This window comes from Oreochromis aureus, linkage group 3 (genome assembly GCF_013358895.1).
Source record: "Oreochromis aureus strain Israel breed Guangdong linkage group 3, ZZ_aureus, whole genome shotgun sequence".
NCBI lineage: Eukaryota > Metazoa > Chordata > Actinopteri > Cichliformes > Cichlidae > Oreochromis > Oreochromis aureus.
In genome coordinates this window covers 127,418,838-127,440,899 of record NC_052944.1, presented here as the reverse complement: position 1 = coordinate 127,440,899, position 22,062 = coordinate 127,418,838, and the positions used below count along the sequence as shown (strand labels likewise).

At 41.4% G+C, this 22,062-nt stretch overlaps 1 protein-coding gene across 1 annotated transcript; it reads left to right on the top strand.

The window, feature by feature from the left end:
* The first annotated feature begins 173 nt into the window (after positions 1 to 173).
* Positions 174 to 20,165, top strand: LOC120435289 (NACHT, LRR and PYD domains-containing protein 5-like). The gene is made up of 11 exons (XM_039604582.1): positions 174 to 1,161; positions 7,671 to 7,728; positions 7,813 to 7,929; positions 8,686 to 8,787; positions 9,775 to 9,853; positions 10,010 to 10,196; positions 11,119 to 12,916; positions 14,819 to 14,992; positions 16,585 to 16,740; positions 18,367 to 18,413; positions 19,517 to 20,165. The coding sequence occupies exons 1-11, from the start codon at positions 174 to 176 to the stop codon at positions 20,071 to 20,073; spliced, it is 4,263 nt and encodes a 1,420-aa protein (XP_039460516.1). The 3' UTR covers positions 20,074 to 20,165.
* Positions 20,166 to 22,062: the final 1,897 nt, after the last annotated feature.

Sequence of the window (22,062 nt, the reverse complement as noted above, 5' to 3'; positions counted from 1 at the left end):
AGTGCATGGAGCTGGGGACGGGAGTGTCGGAGTGAGTGGATTTCTGTTTTCGAGTTCCTCTTTTCTATTTTCACTGTCAGGTGTGTTTGTTTTTTTTCGACACACGGTTGTTGGTGTGTTTTGTTTGTTGCCGGCTGGTTTGGTAGCTTTTGCTACCCGCTTGGCTTGGCACAATGCCTGCTGTTGAGGGTGGTGCAGAGTTTGAGAAGCTGACACGCCGTCATGCTGTCAAACTTATACCGACTGTGAATTGTTCGGTGGAGGAAGCTGTTTTGGCTGTAGGAGAGGTGGTGGGCTGTGACAGCGTGAAATCTGCCTCCCGTATGAACGGTGCGATTGTTATTTTTCTTGATAAGGTACCTAAAGTTAATGAGTTGGTGGAAAGCGGCGTTGTCATTCACGACACCTTTACGCCCGTTCTCCCGTTGGTTAGCCCTGCTAAAAAGGTTACCATCTCAAATGCGCCTCCTTTTATTAAAAATGAAACTTTAGCCAAGGAGCTGTCACGCTATGGCCAACTAGTTTCGCCCATAAGGATGGTCTCTTTGGGGTGCAAATCTGTGCTCCTCAAACATGTTGTGTGTCACAGAAGGCAGGTTTTTATGATCCTCAAAGACCCCGCTGGCAAGCTGAACCTGTCTTTCAGTTTCAAAATAGAGGGTTTCAACTACATGGTGTTTGCTTCATCTGAGAGCATGAAATGTTTTGGTTGTGGTGGAGAAGGGCATTTAATTCGCTCCTGTCCGGAGAGGCTAAGAAACGCACAGCCAGCAGATGATGCCGTTGGAGAGCAGGTCCCAGCCAGGGCTCCTGGTAGGGAAACGGCGATCGCTCATGCGAAACCCGCTGAGACCGTGGGCGGCTCCGCTGAGACCGCTGGCGGCTCCGCTGTAGCTGAGGCGGACCCCGCTGCCGAGGCGCCGGTGGAAAACCGGCTTTTTCTGAGCAGTAACGGGTCTGATGAAACTGGCATTTTGAAAAGTGTTGATGGTGTAGAAACGGATCTGACTAATGACCAGTCTGCTGGTTTTTCTGACACCAGTCAGACAGCTGACACGACTCTTGAGTCTGTGTGTGATGATCTTTGTGAGGATGACAACATGCTTGATGAGGATTTGCTGAAGTTGTCTCAAAAGAGGAAGAGCTCTGAACCTGCCCACTGTAGTACAAAAACGTCAAAAGCTAAGAGAGGAAATAGAACAGGAGAGAGCAGTATGGAGTCTGAAAGTCTTTTTTCGAGCTTATGGACTTAAAGAAATTAGATATTATGTTGGTTCAAGAAACTCATAGTACTGGTGACAATGAGAGTGACTGGAGGAAGGGCTGTGGGGGAAATGTTTTTTTAGTCATAAGTCCAGTTGTAGTGGAGGTGTGGGGATTGTGTTCTCTAAGAATTTTTTACCTGTTTCTCGGGAAGCAGAGGAAATAATCAAGGGGTGTTTGCTGAAAGTTAAAGTCAAATATGAACATGTGACTTTTGTTTTTCTCAATGTATATGCACCAACTAAAGGAGTGGACAGAATGGGTTTTTTAGATGTCCTGTGTGATACTGTTAAGGTTTCCAGTGATGATGAGTATTTGTTTTTGTGTGGAGATTTCAATTGTACTGAAAACCCACCTTTGGATAGGAACCACATCGAACCTCATCCTGCGTCTTCTCGCAGGCTTAGGCAGCTGGCTGCAGCTGCAGACCTGTCAGATGTGTGGAGGTTTTTCAACAGACATCGGCGACAGTACACATGGAGTCACTCTAAGGACAATCATTTATCTTTGGCAAGACTGGATCGCATATACTCATTTAAACATGATTTGAGTATTTTTAAGGACTGTCAGATAACCCCTGTTGGTTTCTCTGATCATTGTCTGGTTCATTGTTCTGCTTTCATTAAAAATGTTCGTGTAAGGAGTGCCTACTGGCATTTCAATACGGCCCTGTTACATGACAAGACTTTTAGGACAGCTTTTGAATGTTTTTTGGCTCACTCACCGGAAATCTAAATCTGACTTTGCATGTATCCAGCAGTGGTGGGATTTTGGGAAGTGTCAGATCAAACAATTGTGTCAACAGTTCACTCGTAATGTTACTAGGGACATAACCAGATCTATGAGACACCTAGAGACTCAGGTGGTAGAACTGCAGAGTTTAGCGGCGTCTACAGGAAACCGGGGGCTTTTAGATTCCCTCAAATCCAAAAAGGCTTTTTTAGCCGACCTGTTGGGCACGACAGCCAAAGGGGCTTTGGTCAGGTCACGTTTCCTCAGTGTTACAGAGATGGATGCCCCATCTCACTTTTTCTTTGGACTGGAAAAGAAGAATGGGCAAAGAAAAGTTATTCACTCTCTGTCTGACGGTGGCTCAATAATCTCGGATCCTTATGAGATCAGAAAGTTTGCTGTCAGCTTTTATGAGGACCTTTTTAAGAGTGATTTTTCAGAAAATCCTAGTTTGTGCAGTAGATTCTTCAAGGAATTCCCTCAGGTGGCGGCTGAAACCAATCGAAAACTGGAGGTTCGGCCAACTTTGCATGAACTTCATGCTGCTCTGATGAGTTTTCAGAATGGTAGAGCTCCTGGCATGGATGGCCTTCCTGTTGAGTTCTACAAAGACTTTTGGTCTGTGATGGGTGAGGATTTGCTGGAGGTTGTCACGGATAGTCTGCAGAGAGGCTTGCTGCCTCTGAGCTGTAGACGGGCGGTCATCACTCTGCTGCCAAAGAAGGGAGATCTACGCAGTTTGAAGAACTGGAGACCAGTATCGTTGCTCTGTACAGACTATAAGATTTTCTCCAAAGTCCTGGCCACCAGGCTTCGTGACGTGATGGCTTCTGTTGTTCATGGGGACCAAACGTATTGCGTGCCCGGCAGACTGATAAGTGATAATGTCACTTTGATTAGGGATGTTTTGGACCTCTCTAGGTCTTTGGGCATAGATGTTGGTCTCATTTCTCTAGACCAAGAAAAAGCTTTTGACTGGGTTGAACACCAATATTTGTGGCGCACTTTAGCTGCTTTTGGCTTCAGCCCAGGTTTTGTAGCCATGATTCAGGTTTTGTACTGTGACATTACGAGTGTCCTGAAAATAAATGGGGTCTTGAGTGGTCCTTTCAGTGTTCTAAGGGGGGTGAGGCAGGGCTGTTCTTTGTCAGGGATGCTGTATTCCCTGGCAATTGAACCTTTGCTTCACAAGTTAAGACAGGACTTGTGTGGTGTTTATATCCCTGGGTGCAATGTAGCTTTGAAGTTGTCAGCTTATGCCGATGATTTAATTGTCCTGATCAACTCACAGACAGATATCAAGGTTTTAGAGAACACAGTTTCTCTTTTTGGTTGTATTTCTTCTGCCAAAATAAACTGGGAAAAGAGTGAGGCTGTAACTGTGATAGGTCAGCTGGGGGATCAGCTCAGTCTGCCTGGAGGTTTGACCTGGAGAAAGGGTGGTCTTAAGTATTTAGGGGTGTTTTTAGGCAATGACACTTTTTTGCAGAAGAATTGGGAAAATGTGGTGGATAGGGTCAACGGTCGGCTTTCCAAATGGAGGTGGCTTTTACCTCACATGTCGTACAGAGGTCAGGTTCTTGTTATCAATAATCTGGTTTCTTCTGCTTTGTGGCACCGGTTGACCTGTGTTGATCCCCCAGTTACCCTCTTGTCTAACATTCAAAGAATCCTGGTGGACTTTTTTTTGGGATAAATTGCACTGGATTCCTCACAGTGTCCTTTTTCTCCCTAGAGAGGAAGGCGGACAAGGTCTGGTCCATTTGGCCAGTAGAGGAGCTGCTTTTCGCTTTCAGTTTTTTCAGAGGCTGCTTACAGGACCCCAAGATCTAGTATGGAGGAGTGTATCGTGCTGTATTCTTCAGCAGCTTGGTCATATGGGTTTGGATTTATCTGTTTCTGATGGACACAAGCAAGCTGAACTCTTCACTTCTTCCACCTTTTTACAAGAGTGTTTTTTCTGTATGGGCTCTGCTGAGGAAAGAGAGGCGGCAGCAGGCTGATTCTCTGTACTGGTTGCTGGAAGAACCTGTACTGTTTGGCAGCTTGCTGGATTGCCCTGTCTGGGGGAGGACTACTTTATCCAGACGGCTCCACGCTGCACAAGTCTGTTCTCTGAAGAGGGTGGTGGAGCTGGCTGGACCTCAGCTAGATGCTCCGGAGGGACTTGCTGCACAGCTTGGGATGCGGTCTACTCGAGTTGTTGGTCAGCTTTTGGATCACTGGAAACGCAAGTTAGGTGGAGTTGGGTGTTCACTTTTGGGAAGTTATTGTGACGGCACTCTGTTTCCAAATCATTTAGATCCTTATCCTTCCATCAGATTGTTTCCTGGTTTTAAGAACTGCTTTGGTCCTTTACTGAATAATGTGGATGTTGCGGGGGTGTCCCTGGAAGGGGCCTCTGGAAAAACTTTGTATAGGCTGCTGGTAAAAACTCTCAATCAAGACAAGCTGAATGGACGCAATGACACGGTGTGGAGGACCCATCTCTCCTTGGCACCTGACATCAAACCAGCATGGAGATCCCTTTACAAACCTCCCCTCACGAAAAAACATGCAGACTTGCAGTGGAGAATTCTTCATGGCATTGTTGCTGTAAACTCTTTTGTTTCTGTTATTAACGCTGCTGTGGAAGACAAATGTCCGTTCTGTGAGCAGAAGGAGACCGTTTCATTGTTTTTCTGAATGTGTTCACCTCTCGGCTCTGTTTGTGCTTCTAAAAGCTATCTTTAGTAGATGTGGGGAAGGTTTTACACTGACTATTTTTATTTGTGGTTTTAAATTTACTCGTCTTGGAAAGAACAAATGCCAGCTGCTTAATTTTTTGTTAGGACAGGCGAAAATGGCAGTGTATATGAGCAGGAAGAGACAGGTGACAGAAGGGCTGAATGTTGGGGTAGTCCCTGTGTTTGTCAGCATGGTGAAGTCTAGGCTGTTGCTAGAATTTAATTTCTATAAAACAGCCTCAGACCTACATACTTTTTCTCAGGTCTGGGGTTACAGGGGGGCAATCTGTAGTGTGGTGGAGGGGCAATTAGTTTTTGGGCAGGTGTTGATGTAACTTTTTATCGATTTTGTGTTACACTTCAATGTGACAGGTGTGGTAATATGTCAATTATTTCATGAGCAATAAACGTATTTTTTAAAAATCTAAATCTAAATCTCTCTTTCTCTCTCTCTCTCTCACCGTCACTCCTAAAACTTTTTTTTGTTTTGTTTTTTTGCTCATAAGCAGAGAGTGCTTGCTAGTGCTAACGTGGCGAAACTATTGAGGAAAAAACGCTGTGTATATATTGTTTATCATGACTCTGGTTTTACGTGGCCTATCAACACAATTTAAAAACTGGTATATGTCACCTTGTTGCTTCGTCTTTAAGTGGTCATGTGACTGACTTACCACGACTACTTTATTCTTCCTCAGTCAAACAGCAGCACTCATGTGATTGTTTTGCCCCCTTAGCTCCAGGTGTTGTGCTAGACAGTGATCGTGATTACCGTCCGCGGGAGCGCGCAGCTGCTTAAAGCTGCAGCGCCCAGATTACTTAGAGCTACTTCCGTGAAGCTGATATAAGATGCAGTAAGCTGAACACAGCGTCAACCGTCTGTTTGTTGAAAAATAGTAACGGACCGCGTTTTCTTGTTAGTAACTGTAACGCCGTTGTAACGATAGGAATAGTAATTAGTTAGATTACTCGTTACTGAAAAATGTAACGCCGTTAGTAACGCCGTTACTTGTAACGCCGTTATTCCCATCACTGCGAATAACAAAAAGAGTGAAAAATTAGTAACGGTACATTCAGTGTGAAGGCTACAACAGAAAATTATATATTTGTTTTCACGTGGTATCGGACGTGTCGTGCTGGTGACACGGCGACCCAACCACTATGCCACGGGGGGTGGAGCAGCTTGCCCGCGGCTGCTCGAGTCACAGAGCCGCCGGCAGACGCACAACTTTCCCGATTACCAGCAACATAAATGTTCATGTTCATCCTTGTAAAATAAATGTTTTTCTGGTTCAAAGTGATCTTGTATTGTTATTTAGACATTTTTTTTATTTTATTTTAGAACAAAATGAGGTAATAAGCATTTAGTGTAAGCAAAACATGATAAACCTGATATGGCACTATATGACATTTAGTGCGCTTCTGCCAAAAATAGTAATGTATTAAACTGAATGTCAGTGGTAATCCTTGGACCATCCAAAGGCCTAATTATAATAACAAACGAATATTACTTCAAATGTTTTTTATGGAAAATATTTAGTTTTTTTGTTTTGTGGGGCTAAAAAACAGTGCGCTCATGTAATGAACCTGGGATTTAAAGGGTTAAAACAACGAAAATATAATTAAAACTTTATATGAATATTTCAGGGAGAAGTAGTTTTAAAAGACTGACCAATTTAAAGTGGAAAAAAATATGAATATATGATATTTTTATTGCACTTTTTGGGGCGGGACCGTTTTGTGGCCTTAGGGCCTTTAAAGGGTGCATTTTTTTAGGGCCTAAGCCCTGTCACTGTGTTCTGACTGTGTGCCGTAATAGTGGGAATAACACCAATGGAAAGTTGTCATTGATGTCTTGTGCTCATAAAAAAGTCGCAGACAGCTCGAAGCTCATTGGCTAAAACCAAAGTCCTTCTAGAAGAAAGTTGAGCAGCTTGGCAGCCATCTTAAAACCCCTCTGGGTGCGTATTTGGGTGGCTTTCTGAAGCAAGACCTAAATTAACATTAATTTTAATGGTAATAAAAACTACCTGTATGGAAACACTCATTTAAAACATGTTGTCAATAGTCTGCTGGCTGCCACACAGTAAGTTTTGAATTTTTCTGAGAGTTCTCCTTTTACAGCCATCTTTACTTTCAGGGAAATCTCCCACAGATTTCAGTTCTGGATAGTGCTGTCTCTCTGTGATAAAATCTCAGTAACATCTTCAGCTGCAGCCTGAGCCTTCCAGTCGGAGCCTTTTTCATGATTGGGAATCTGACTGTTTGAGAAGGCCCAACTTCAAGGTCTTGTGTGCAACTTTGAGAAAATACTGTATATGTTTAAGGAAGATGTTAAAATATGATGATATCAATGAAAGAAGTTATTTAAAAACAAAAGGTTTGTCAGAGTGTATATACTTTTCATTAACAGGTAAAAATAGTTCTTGCTGAACAATAGTGCTGGATTTTGAATCTAAATTCTAGTTAAACATGACATTATGAGAGTTTCTTTCAACCATCAAATTACTCCTTATTACCCAGACACTTTTAATCCAGCTGCTGAAAGATGATATATGATGTACTGGAGGTTTTCAAAGTATTGTTTCATGGTTAAAAAAAAAAAAAAAAAAAAAAAAAAAAAAAATATATATATATATATATATATATATATATATATATATATATATCAGTGAATGCATCGTGTGAGCTTCACGGCTCCATCTAGTGGACTGATAGTAGAGCAGCTGATGGCAGCTTCCTCTGCCTCACGCTGCTGTCTGACTGCATTCAGCTGACACTGAGATGAAGCAGGAAAGAAGCAGCTGATATTTGGACAGCACACATGATGGAAAGGAGGATTTCAGCTGATGTGCACATGAATGATTTGTGTTTCCTCTGCAGGTGAAGGTAGAAAGTGTGTGTGAGCTGAATTGAGCAGCATGGATGAGTGTGAGGACAGAGAGGAGGGAGTCCCTCCCTCTAAAAGCACTCTGTGTGGGGAACATGAGAGCCAGACCAAAGCTCAGAGGTGAGATGACCATCTCTAACTGTCCATGACTCTTCTCCATGTCACAGCTCAGCACTCACATCACTGCTCCATCATTATTCACAGGAACCAGCCTGGACCTGAACCTGATTCAGACTCTGATTCAGATTCCAGCTCTGTGTCCTTCAAGAGTTGCCGGTCTAGAACTTCCCCCATTGATTTTAAAGTCTCTGCTGCAGAGAGGTGAGCTGTTAGTAACATGAACCGATGTCAGTTTGGTGTTTGATTTAAAATGCATCTCTGCAGGAGAGCAGTGTGTCAAAGGACACACAGGCTCAGCTGTAACTTTCATTTTATCTGTTTTAAGACACATTTGGACAAAATTGGCTGTTTTTAACTATTTATTTTAATCACAGGTGTAAATCTATGATAGAAACCATGATAGAAACAGCTGCTAGCAGTGGGTAGTTTGACTTTAGCCTGGTGGCTAAGCTAACAGAAACAAGCGTGTCAGCTGTGCTCTGTGAGGATGATACGCTGCTCTAGAAAGCAAACAAAGGTTTGTGCAGCTCCTCTTCAGAAAAGTGTTCAGAGAGCAGCTGCTTTATTAGACAAAGGCTCGTCGTGTGAGCCCAGATGTGTGTAACAGCTGGATGAAGGAGAACCATCACAGTCACGTCGCCATCCTGCCTTTATTAATGAACTTCCTGTTGCTCGCAGATGACAGGAACACAAAGTGTTTGTGTCACGTGATGCTGCAGGATTTGTTAACATGTCCATGATGGTATCATCTCCTCGTCTAACTGCAAACACATGAACGCTCCTAACGGCAGCTATCACAGCCACACAGGCAGACTGTTTCTCACTGTTGCATTCAGGAACATTTGTTTTCCTGTAAAAAGCTGAACTCTAATCTAAGAGGATGTTACTGACAGGAAACAGCTGCATTATCTGCAGTCTGTGTGATCACAGCTGCTTCAATCATGTTTGTGTCTGCAGAGGTCAGAGGTCACAGTCTGCAGGGTCCAGCTGTCCGTCTGTGAGGAGTGACCGGTCCAAACCTGAACCTCCATTCTTCAGTGTTGAACCTGGACCAGCGAGGTCAGAGAGCTGTGATGACTCCTTTACATGTTTGTGTTTCCTGGATAAATCTGACCTGAAACATCCTCAGATTGTTACAAAGATTCATTAAAAAGAAAACAATGAAAGAGAAAAGATCCAAATGTTAGACTTGGTCATTTGCTGTTTGAGGACAGTGATGCTCATATCTGTGGGGAACGTGTGACCTGAGTGGGTTCATGTTTGTCTTTAAAGAGCTGCTCTGATTCTCTTTGTGTCTGATCTGTTAAACAGTCTGAGAGGTCACACAGAGACCCAGCAGCTAAAGCCTGGATCATACTGGCTGCTGTTACTCCATCAGGACAACACTGAACCACAGTGGTGTGGATGTAGTGGATAAATCCCACCATACTGATGCTCAGATTTAATCACAGGGAACAAACCAGATGTTACCTTCAGATTGTGACCTTTGGAGTGGACGATGCAGATTTCAATAGAGAATAAATGTTGTTGTTTTTCAGCTGTGAAAAAAGAATCTAATTTTCTGAACTTAAGAATTTATGATGCTGGAAAAAACATGGAGACAATAACACAACATTTCCACTGTATTCATAGAATGAATGTAAAACTGTCAGACATTCATTAAATATGCAAAATGTCTACAGAAACATCAGAGGGTCAGATGTGAAGCACTCAGTGATTTTGATCAAATGACTCATCAGTTATTGATCTGTACTACACTGATCTACCACGTTAGTAAAGCTGGTGTTCTGGTGGTGGAGGGAGACCTCGGATCATGATCTGGTGTTGGAGCAGTGATCTGCTGATGGTTCAGTTTAATGAGCTTCTTCAAAATCCTCCCTGACATCACCACTGAAAGGACGTCCATGAAAACAGACTGAAAATTACTGATATGTTCACAATCTGAGAGTTTAAAACTTGACAAACTTGATTCAGATGAAGTTATTTGAGCAGAAACTCCTGGATCTTTATCCTGTGTTGATCTAATCCTTCATGGTTCCTCCACAGAGTGGACCAGCAGAGCTCAGAGGTTCCCAGTGGTCAGTCTGCCCAGCAGCATCAAACACAGCTGGACTCCATATTTATGGTCTGTACATGTACAACAACTACTGTTACATCTATTCTGTTCACAGTCATCTCCATGCTGCTCTTTGTAGACCAGTGTCAGTGTGTCCAACATGGATCTGATGTTTGGCTCCATGATTTCAGTCTGATTGGATCATTCATAAATATTCTGTTCCAGCTGCTGGAGGACAACATCATCACTTTTGTGAAGAACGAGCTGAAGAAGATCCAGAAGGTTCTGAGTCCAGATTACCCAGAATGCTTAGAGAGTCAGAGGAGCAGCAGCAGAGAGGCATTTGTGAAGATCACAGTGGACTTCCTGAGGAGAATGAAGCAGGAGGAGCTGGCTGACCGTCTGCAGAGCAGTAAGAGGATTGTTCTGAATTCAACAATATTGAGGAGGAAAACAAAGCAACAATGGTCCAGAAGAGTTTGGTCAAACAATGATTTTATTGAACACACGCGCGGGGAGATGAATACTGCAACACAATCAGCATAGATCTCCACCCAAAAATACACAAGCAATTCTCTTTATAATGTCAGGGTTTGACGCCCCTTCACGCGTTAGAAGAACATTATTTGCATCTTAAGAACATTATTTGCATCTTTTACAGACAATTATCAGTTTTAAGAGCTAAATGCATCCCCTTTCTAGCGTCTTCTTCTAAATATGGCGATGATTTCAGGCCCTTGAGGTCCCCATGGACTTGTCCTCCTCTTTGGCCCATCTTCTGTCACCTGTTACTAAGCAAACTCAAACGCAACAGGTTGCTGAATATATTCAGGCCTTTGCTCAGGCCTGTTTCTAGATTATATGTACTATATGTGTTCTGTAAGCGTGTATGCCGTTTTAACCTTCTATAGCTCCAAGTCACTTACACAATAGATCGTCCGGACATTGCGCCAAACGAGGCTTATGACCTTTAATTAATTGATTGAGCTTCAACTCTTTAATAAGCACAAAATGCAATGTGTATACAATGATTATGGCTGCACCTGTAATAAAAGGTTAATGTGAGGCCAGCAGGTTTATTAACCATCTTAATGTAATATCAATGCTGTAGATTATATTGTTAATGCAATGTTAATGCTGCAGGATATATTGTAGCTATAAAATAATTTCTTTAATTCCATAGGATTTATCTAAAGATTTAAGCTGCTGGATAAATGAAACATTTACTGATGTCTGAAGAGATGGAGCATGAATGTTTTAAAGATTCATTCTTTTTGGAATTAACGGTTTATTTCCACTTTCAAATGATATTCCACATATTTCTTCTCTTTCAGAGCACCTTGATGCCATTTGTCAGCATAACCTTAAGTCTGCTCTGAAGAAGAAGTTCGAGTGTGTGTTTGAGGGCATCGCTAAAGCAGGAAACCCAACCCTTCTGAATCAGATCTACACAGAGCTCTACATCACAGAGGGAGGGACTGCAGAGGTCAATAATGAACATGAGGTCAGACAGATTGAAACAGCATCCAGGAAACCAGACAGACCAGAAACAACAATCAGACAAGAAGACATCTTTAAAGCCTCACCTGGAAGAGATGAACCAATCAGAACAGTGCTGACAAAGGGAGTGGCTGGCATTGGGAAAACAGTCCTAACACAGAAATACAGCCTGGACTGGGCTGAAGACAAAGCCAACCAGGACATCCAGTTCATATTTCCATTCACTTTCAGAGAGCTGAATGTGCTGAAAGAGGAAAAGTTCAGCTTGGTGGAACTTGTTCATCACTTCTTTACTGAAACCAAAGAAGCAGGAATCTGCAGCTTTGAAGACTTCCAGGTTGTGTTCATCTTTGATGGTCTGGATGAGTGTCGACCTCCTCTGGACTTCCACAAAACTACAATCCTAACTGACCCTAGAAAGTCCACCTCAGTGGATGTGCTGCTGATAAACCTCATCAGGGGGAAACTGTTTCCCTCTGCTCGCCTCTGGATAACCACACGACCTGCAGCAGCCAATCAGATCCCTCCTGACTGTGTTGACATGGTGACAGAGGTCAGAGGGTTCACTGACCCACAGAAGGAGGAGTACTTCAGGAAGAGATTCATGGATGAGGAGCAGGCCAGCAGCATCATCTCTCACATCAAGACATCACGAAGCCTCCACATCATGTGTCACATCCCAGTCTTCTGCTGGATCACTGCTACAGTTCTGGAGGATGTGCTGGAAACCAGAGAGGGAGGACAGCTGCCCACGACCCTGACTGAGATGTACATCCACTTCCTGGTGGTTCAGGCCAAAGTGAAGAAGGTCAAGTATGATGGAGGAGCTGAGACAGATCCACACTGGAGTCCAGAGAGCAGGAAAATGATTGAGTCTCTGGGAAAACTGGCTTTTGATCAGCTGCAGAAAGGAAACCTGATCTTCTATGAATCAGACCTGACAGAGTGTGGCATCGATATCAGAGCAGCCTCAGTGTACTCAGGAGTGTTCACACAGATCTTTAAAGAGGAGAGAGGACTGTACCAGGACAAGGTGTTCTGCTTCATCCATCTGAGTGTTCAGGAGTTTCTGGCAGCTCTTCATGTCCATCTGACCTTCATCAACTCTGGACTCAATCTGCTGGAAGAACAAAAAACAACCTTCCAGAAGTCAGAAACAAGAGAATCTGGAGAAACACACTACTACCAGAGTGCTGTGGACAAGGCCTTACAGAGTCCAAATGGACACCTGGACTTGTTCCTCCGCTTCCTCCTGGGTCTTTCACTGCAGACCAATCGGAATCTCCTACAAGGCCTGCTGACACAGACAGGAAGTAGCTCACAGACCAATCAGGAAACAGTCCAGTACATCAAGGAGAAGCTCAGTGAGAATCTGTCTGCAGAGAAAAGCATCAGTCTGTTCCACTGTCTGAATGAACTGAATGATCGTTCTCTAGTGGAGGAGATCCAACAGTCCCTGAGATCAGGAAGTCTCTCCACAGATAAACTGTCTCCTGCTCAGTGGTCAGCTCTGGTCTTCATCTTACTGTCATCAGAAAAAGATCTGGATGTGTTTGACCTGAAGAAATACTCTGCTTCAGAAGAGGCTCTTCTGAGGCTGCTGCCAGTGGTCAAAGCCTCCAACAAAGCTCTGTAAGTTGTATGTCACAGTAGCATTCATATTAATTGCGGTTAATAGCCTTGTTAAATGATGAACTAATGTGTCTGATCATGCGTGTTTTGTTTATTTTAATTTTTTATGTTTTGTTCCTGTCCTGTTTGTCCATGTAGCTATTGAAATTGTTCTCTGAAGCCATCAATAGTCCACTTTTCCCCAAGTGGACCCTTTTGGCTTTTGCTGTAATTTGACTTGATAGTTATGTTTTATTAGAAGATTATTATTTTTTTCAACTTACTATCACAACGGTCAAGGAGAATGGACAAGAAAATAAGAAAAAGTAGTTTTTACAACACTTAAGATTAGCCTAAAAGCTTTCCTTTTTGCCAGAAAATATAGTTAATGATGAATTAGATGATGCTGAATCCACCCTTAGTTATGCTGAAATAGGAGCAGAAGAACTGGTGTTATTGTAGGGTCTACCTTATTATATAAACCACCTTGAGGCAGCTGTTGTTGTGATTTGGTGTTGTATAAATAAAGTTGAATTGAACTGCATTTACTCTGGGGTACAGATAAGAAGGTTGCACCAGTGCTTGCAGCAGCAGCCACCAACCCAGACCCCCAACTGGACGGCCAGCTCCTGCTTCTAGCCTCCAGCCCCCGATAGTGTACAGAGAACGGAGGTGTGAACAGACCCCATGCCTCATTCCGCCTACTCATGTCTGGTTGTCATGAGTGTAAAGTGCATTTAAAATGGGGGAACATAGCACCAATGACCCTCTGTGTTATGGAGTGGGAGGAAGGAAGCAATTAGGGATCAGGAGGAAAGTATGGGGGGGACTAACTACCACCTACCTGTTGCCTACTCACCTACTGACCGCCATAGGCACCTGGTTCCCCTGTGGTAATAACATGTTAAGCCCTTTGGGTTTTTTAGGTTACAGCTTAAAGTTGACATGGCCAAATCAAATTGACATTTTTTTTCTGCAATTACAATCTCTGTGTAAACCATCTTGGTATCAAAATGAAGCTAACATTGTGACAGCTCATCAGAAGTGCAAACATCAGAGCAGATGCAACTGTATCAAATAACTGACCATAGGAAAAAAAAATATGAAGTTTTTCTTTGCTTTAGTAGATAAAAAAAAAAATGAAGAAAACAATGAATCAACAAATGGACATTACCTGTGCAAAAGTCAATACTGCTGAAGCGAAACAGAACTTTACAGACTGTTGATTTGAGACAGCAAATTATTTTGCAATTTGTCATAATCTATCAAAGATGAAATTTCTTTAGTATTCAATGACAGAAATTGAGTTGTTTTTTTTTTTTTTTGTAGACAGTAATTTTTGAAAAAAAAAATTAACAGAACCACAGGATTTTTGTTTTTAGATCTTTATTCAAAATCAGTTTACCTGCTCTTTAGTCATTTGTTCTTTTAATAGTTTGTTGTTTAGATTTTCTTTAAGAATCTGAACTTCAAAACTGAAATTGTGACGTTTCTGTGGATATCACCAACCTATATTTATTTAAATAATATACATGGTAGTACATCCTGTTAAATCAGATGTTCTCCCTCCCGCCTCTGCTACTGGAGGGCTGAATAAGCCCAGTTATTTCTTGATGCTTTGCACTTTGTGTTTTGTCAGTTGACCAGCATGCCACAGCAAAGTGTGTGATGCAAACTTGTGTTTCTTATGTTTATTTGGTTTTCACTGTGTAGCCTGGTGTGGCTTACTATACTTGCTATACACATAAATAAGAGATTGATGAAGAATGATTTAGCTACCCCCCACCTCCCCCCCACCCCCCTCCAACATGAGCTCTATAAATGAACTGTCTGATATTTCTCTGAAAAATAAATAACAATGTATCTAAATTATATATTAAATAATACAAATAATTTTCTTGGTTGCTCTTATTGTCTTATCAGACTGAGTGGCTGTAACCTCTCAGAGAGAAGCCTTGAAACCCTGTCCTCAGTTGTTAGCTCTCAGTCCTCTAGTCTGAAAGAGCTGGACCTGAGTAACAATAACCTACAGGGTTCAGGAGTGAAGCTTCTGTGCGTTGGGATAGGAAGTCAACACTGCAAACTAGAAACTCTAAGGTCAGTTCAAGTGATTTTTACATTTTTGTTGTTAAAGATGGTGCAAAAAAATACAAAGAAACTGATGTTCATCTTTCTGTTGTTTTATTGTTGTGTTCTTAGTAAAAATGTGAAATTTCTTACTTGGCTAATTTAGTTTAACACTCATGTCAGAATTCATGAAGGAACACAGGAAAAAAAAAAACCATTACATATTGCCAAATCTAGTTACTACTTGCTGTACCATAAATACACTTTAATAACTGGGTTATTTGTCTTTGTGTTCAAAATTTTTCAGACTAACTGACTGTAGCCTGAGAGAGAAAAGCTGTGAACATCTGTCATCTGTTATGAACTCTCCGTCCTCCAGTCTGAGAGAGCTGGACTTGAGTAATAACGACCTACAGGATTCAGGAGCGAAACTTCTGTGTGTTGGAGTAGAAAGTCAACACTGCAAACTAGAAACTCTAAGGTTAGTTCAAGATATATTTAAACTTTTTGTCAATGATTGAGAAAAATACAAGTTACTAAGAAGCAGATCTTTATGTGTGTATTGTTGTATCTTTGTGTTATTAGTAAAAATTTGACATTTCTAATGTGGCTAACATGGTTAAATATTCCAGCCAGAATTCACACAAGAACGGGATAACATTACATATTGCCAAATCTAGCACCTCCTCACTGTATCATGAATACACTTTAATAAATGTATTGCCTTTGTTTTCAATATTTTTCAGACTAACTGGCTGTAGCCTAACAGAGACTAGCTGTGAAGATCTGTCAACAGTTGTGAGCTCCCAGTCCTCTAGTCTGAGAGAGCTGGACATGAGTAACAATGACCTACAGGATTCAGGAGTGAAGCTTTTGTGTGCTGGAATAGCAAGTCAGCACTGTAAACTGGAGAAACTAAGGTCTGATCAAGTGATGTTTATATTTCTTTTGCAGTGTTTGAGAAAAAATTACCAACAAGCTGAAATGTATCCATTTGCTGTTGTATCTTTGTGTCATTAGTAAATATGAGACATTTCTAATGTGGCTAACATAGTTAAATATTCAACTCAAAATTCCTGTAAAAACCGGATAACAATACATATTGCCAAATACAATAACTCCCCACTGTACCATGAATACACTTTAATAAATGTGTTTTTTGTCTTTCTGTTCATTATTTTTCAGACTAACTGACTGTAGCCTGACAGAGACAAGCTGTGAAGATCTGTCATCAGTTATGAGCTCCCAGTCCTCTAATCTGAGAGAGCTGGACCTGAGTAACAATGACCTACAGGATGCAGGAGTGAAGCTTCTGTGTGCTGGAATAGCAAGTCAGCACTGTAAACTAGAGAAACTAAGGTCTGATCAAGTTATATTTAAGTTTTTTGTCAGTGATTGAGAAAAAAATCACTAAGAAGCTGAACTTTATCCATGTACTGTTGTATCTTTGTGTTATTAGTAAAAACTTTAAATTTCTAACATGGCTCACTTGGTTAATCAATCAAGTCACATTCATGCAAGAACAGGAACAACATTGCATTGCCAAAAGTAATAACTCCTCCACGAGTGATGAATACACTTTAAGACCAATGTTATTTTTCTTTCTGTTTATAATTTTATAGGCTAAGTGGCTGTAACCTCTCAGAGACAAGTTGTGAAGCTCTGTCCTTAGTCCTCAGTTCCCAATCATCTAGTCTGAGAGAACTTGACCTGAGTAACAACAACCTGCGGGATTCAGGGTTGAAGATGCTCAACACTCCAAACTCGACAATTATCAGGTCAGATCAAGATTATTTTTCTTTTAAAAATGACCAGCAAGAATTAGAGGTAATGAGGAGATTGTTTGCACGCTATTAGGACATTGAGCTGTGCCCATGAGCAGAGTTTTGATTTATTAAATGCATCTGTTTTTGATTTACTTGTTTTGAAAATATGTTGTTTAACATATATTTTTACAATAATAATAATAATACATATTTTTTTCACAATAATTAATTTAGTATTTCTCATTCTTTTCATGCACATCATAGTTATCACTGAAAATATCTACTACTCAAGTATGGCTGAATTTACTATCACACTGATATAACTCCAACTATGCACAGTGACCCTTGTGGTGTCCTTGGGATTCCCATATGCTTGTTTGCCATTCACCTAGGGACCATTTTTGATCCCAGGACACCACTTAACAGTGTTCTGGAATACCACTGTCTCCAGGAATAAAAATTAACCATTAAACACAGCATTTGGCTGATTATCAAGGGTTACCTATCAAACAAAAATTTAGGCACTATTGAGGATCCGGATTGATATATTATTATGTTAATACATTATTGTTTAGGTTCAGCTTTACAATGGATATTGTTAATGGATATTTTACATAATCTTGGTCTTTTGCTCAAATTTATAATTTGGGGCCATCTTATATCTTAAAATTGCATTGTAGGTGTCAGAGAGTTGGTATCGTAACCACCACCTCCGTTCAAAAATGGTCATTCACAGTGGACATAGATGGGTTCTTTCACTCCATTTTCAAACCAAAATGCAAACCGAAAGACTGACGTTTGTCTTTTAGATGGAGATGTATATCTGAGTCTTTCCTGTTGAGTTGGCTCTTCGATGTTGTGCCATGTGTTTATGGAGTGCATGTTTCGTTTCTCCTATGTAGAGATCTAATACCTCCTCACTGCACTGCACAGCATACACTACATTGTTTAGTTTGTGTTTGGGAGTTTTATCCTTGGGATGAACCAGTTTTTGTTTGAATGTATGATTAGGACCGAAGTGTGCTGGGATGTGGTCTTTGGAGAAGACTCTCCTGAGCAGATAAACCTGCTACATTTTACATTTTTTGCCAATTTGATGAAAGCCCAAGTGGGATAACTACATTTTTTAAGTCCATGAAGGTTCTCAGTCACCCAGATCAGTTCTTTCCAAGCTCCTTAGACCACATGTTTTGAGAGCTTTCTTTACGTGTGTGGCCCTTTCTTTTCCTTTTTGCCTTAGAGGGAACTTTTTCTTCACAGTGTTGCAGGGTCCTGATCACCCCAAGATTGTATTGAAGAGAATGGTGGGAGTCAAAGTGTAGGAGCTGATCTGGGCTTCTGGTAAACTTTAATGTTTAGTTTGCCATTTTCCTCCGTGTGCACAACATACCAGTGCAGAAACACATCTACTCTTTGACTCGTACCATACTGTGAATCAGTTATTTTTCATTCAATGCAGTGGTGTACTGACAGATCCAGGATCAGTCCAAATCAACAGCAGTTTGATTGAAGTGTATTTGGGAAAATGTTGGACTGTACGTTTATCAGTGTCTAACAGTCTGTGTATGAGAGCCATGTAATGTCCATGTGTGCATGCTGAAAGAGACTGTGCTGGTCTGACCCCCCTACTCTTTTCAGGGTGGAGCCTGCTGGAGTCCGATGGTTGAGACCAGGTTTGAGGAAGTGTAAGTGTGTTTTTAATGTGATTCATGAAATCAAAGCAGCACACATTCAACCATCTTCAAACTGTCACATCACTCATTCACATCTCTGATGTCAGGAGTCATCATCAAAGTGTCAGTCAATGAACAGGTGGATCAATAACTGCAGCTGATTCAATAAAAGGACTAGATGTTACAATCCCTGATAATACGTTGCTTCAAATGGAGAAAGTCTTGAGGGATGGCTGCCTTGAGGAAAGGCAGCCCAGAAACTTTACCAGAAGGACACACCGTTGTGTGCCTCAACTTCCAGGGTGTTCCCATCTTTCATCAAAGGCTATTTTTATTAGTTTTTCTTTTTTTTTTACCTTCCTTGGTTAGGTTTAGGGATTAGAGATCTGATGTAACCTTTCCAGCGTTGATCAGGCCTCGGAGTGTGTCACTGGTTTATGTTAAATTGTTATTTCTCTTCTACTTTTTTCTGTTTAGTTGTATTCCAATTCATTTCCTCCTGTCAATTCACTACAAGACGCCATGAAATACTTACCTCTTTATTACTTAAAGAACCTCAGTTCTTTAAAGGGATAGAAAAGATGATAGCGAGAAGTAAGACAAAAGAGACAAGATAGGAGAGAGGAGGGCTGGAAGGGGAGCACCCAATCTGGCATCCCACCTCTCTCCACCGGATCGGGCTGTACGCTCTACATCCCCGCTGCATTCCAGAAAAGGGAAAAAGAGCAAAGGGGAGAAGAGTCCAGTACAGATTTTAAAGCTGGCAGGGCATGATTGCGGATACCATGTAGGTGTAGGTGTGTCCGCCTTCCTCGTAGCGGCAACACAGACCACGTCACGCCACACAGCTGTATCAGTCAACCAGGGTTTATCACAGTAAAATTTCTACTGTTGGGTTTTCTATCCTTTTGACGCCCTCTGCTGATCAATCCTGGCTGTGTGTCTCGCGGTTAGCTGACTGCCTTAGCTGCCCAAGTGATGTGAGCCCTCTTTAGCCACAACCAGTTACTGGTCCTCTCAGCCGTATTAGTAAATTCTCGTTTAGCCTGCCATTGCACCTGTCCTCTGACTCCAATCTCTCTAAGCAGTGTTTGTGTGTTTGTTCTCTCCATCAGATTCCTGTCAACTCACAATCGACACAAACACAGTACACAGAAACCTCAAACTATCCGACAACAACAGGAAGGTGACATATGTGAAGGAGGTTCAGTCATATCCTGATCATCCAGAGACATTTGATGTTTATCCTCAGCTGCTGTGTAGAAATGGTCTGACTGGTCGCTGTTACTGGGAGGTCGAGTGGAGAGGAAGAGTTGAGATATCAGTGAGTTACAGAAGAATCAGAAGGAAAGAACGCACTAATGACTGTTTGTTTGGACGGAATGATCATTCCTGGAGTCTGAACTGCTCTGATGGATTAGGTTACTCTGTCTGGCACAATAATAGACAAACATCTATCTCCTCCTCCTCCTCCTCCTCCTCCTCCTCCTCCTCCTCCTCCTCTGTCTCTAACAGAGTAGCAGTGTATGTGGACTGTCCTGCTGGCTCTCTGTCCTTCTACAGAGTCTCCTCTGACACTCTGATCCACCTCCACACCTTCAACACCACATTCACTCAAACTCTTTATCCTGGATTTAATATTTGGCCTGGTTCGTCAGTGTCCCTGTGCTGAGTGGAGTGTAAAGAGTGTCTCCTGTTAGAGAAACACTCTGACCGTTGAACAGATAGTTCAGTTTGTACATGTCTGTCTCTTTCATTCAGAAACACTTTTTCAGATTCATGGATTCATTCAGTTGATGTTTGAAACTCTTCTAAATGATTCCTTGTAAACTTCTTCCTCTTCAGTCCTTTAAAGATGGAAGCTCCCATTATTCCAGGATCCACATGTTGTTTTTCTGTTTTTTTTCCACTCAAAGCTTCACAGTGAATATCAGTATGTTGTGTTTCTCTGAAGCTCAGTTCACAACCAGCTCCTCTGCGTTTTCAACAAGTCTGAGCTCATTAAAATGAATCCAAATGTTTGATTTCTCTTTCTTAATGGGATGTTTCCATCATGTCTGAATAAGTGGAGATCCAATAGTACTCAGTGTCTGTGAAGGTTCTCAGTCATCCAGGTCATCGTAGACTAAGGAGCTTGGAAAGAAAAGCGTCTGGACTTCTTGAGTTGCTTGAAGACGTTTCACCTCTCATCCGAGAAACTTCTTCAGTTCAGAACTGAAGAAGTGTCTGTGAAGGTTCTCAGTCATCCAGGTCATCGTAGACTAGAAGTTTAGAAGATTCTAAAGATGAATGCATGGACTAGTTTTTCCAGGTCCTGTTGAGACATCAGATCTTTTATCCTTGAAATATTCTTGAGGTGATAGTAAGCTGATTTTGTTATTGTCTTAAAAGTGTTTTTCTAAGTTTAGGTCTGAAGTTTCATCTTTAGAAGGCTTGATTACTGAAACAGCATCTTTACAGGTCTACCTAAAAAATCAGTCAGACAACTACAGCTCATTCAGAACTCTGCTGCTCGAGTCCTCACTAAGACCAAAAAAGTGGACCACATCAGTCCAGCTCTGAGGTCTTTACACTGGCTGCCTGTCCATCAGAGGATAGACTTTAAAGTTCTGATGCTGGTCTATAAGGTTCTGAATGGTTTAGGACCAAAATACATCAGTGACCTCCTGACCCAGTATGAACCTTCCAGATCCCTCAGGTCATCTGGATCCGGTTTTTTATCAGTTCCCAGAGTCAGAACCAGACACGGAGAAGCCGCATTCAGCTTTTATGCTCCTTATATCTGGAACAAACTCCCAGAAAGCCTCAGATCAGCTGAAACACTCAGTTTATTTAAATCCAGGTTGAAGACTCACCTATTCTCAGCTGCATTTGAATAAAGCACCAAATCCACACTTTTAAGCTTAAATTTCAAAACTTACATTTTAACTACTGATTTTATCTACTGTTCTGATTTTATCTACTGGTTTTTTTGTAATCAATTTTAAATCATGCTTTTTATTTGTTTTTGTTTTTAATGTCTCTGTAAAGCACTTTGAATCACCTTGTTGTTGAATTGTGCTATATAAATAAACTTGCCTTGCCTTGCCTTGCCTTACATTTTCCAGAAAGACCAAGCAGTTAAAACCTGTAAAAATACTGAATTAAGAAAAAAGTGTCACACTATGTTTCACCAAGTTAAAAACAAATCCAGCAAAGCTGCTTCTAACACAAACATTTATCTTTCAGATCAGTGTCTAAAAAGCACCATTAAAAAATGATCCTGCATTTACAAAAGTAACTCCTGTTTGTACAAATTCACACTGAAAACCAAAATGCACACAGCGGCTGATAAACAAGATTAAAACAATGTATTGCACAACTATGTTTTAAAGATGGCATCAAAAGTCAATGCATATTTTCTCGAAAAAATTTGAAATTTAGACGGTCAAATACACAAACTAACGTCAAGGGTGTCAGGCTCAAGGAACAACAACAACAACAAACTTTATTTATATAGCACATTTAAAAACCAGTGGTGTACCAAAGTGCTTAACATGCAAGAGAGTAGGATGAAGTAACAGGGAGGGACGAGGGCTATGGCAAGGTACCAAAACTTGCTAGCCGGTTGAATGGCATTAAAACACAAAAGCAAAAGAATTGCATATAAAAGCGTGTAAAG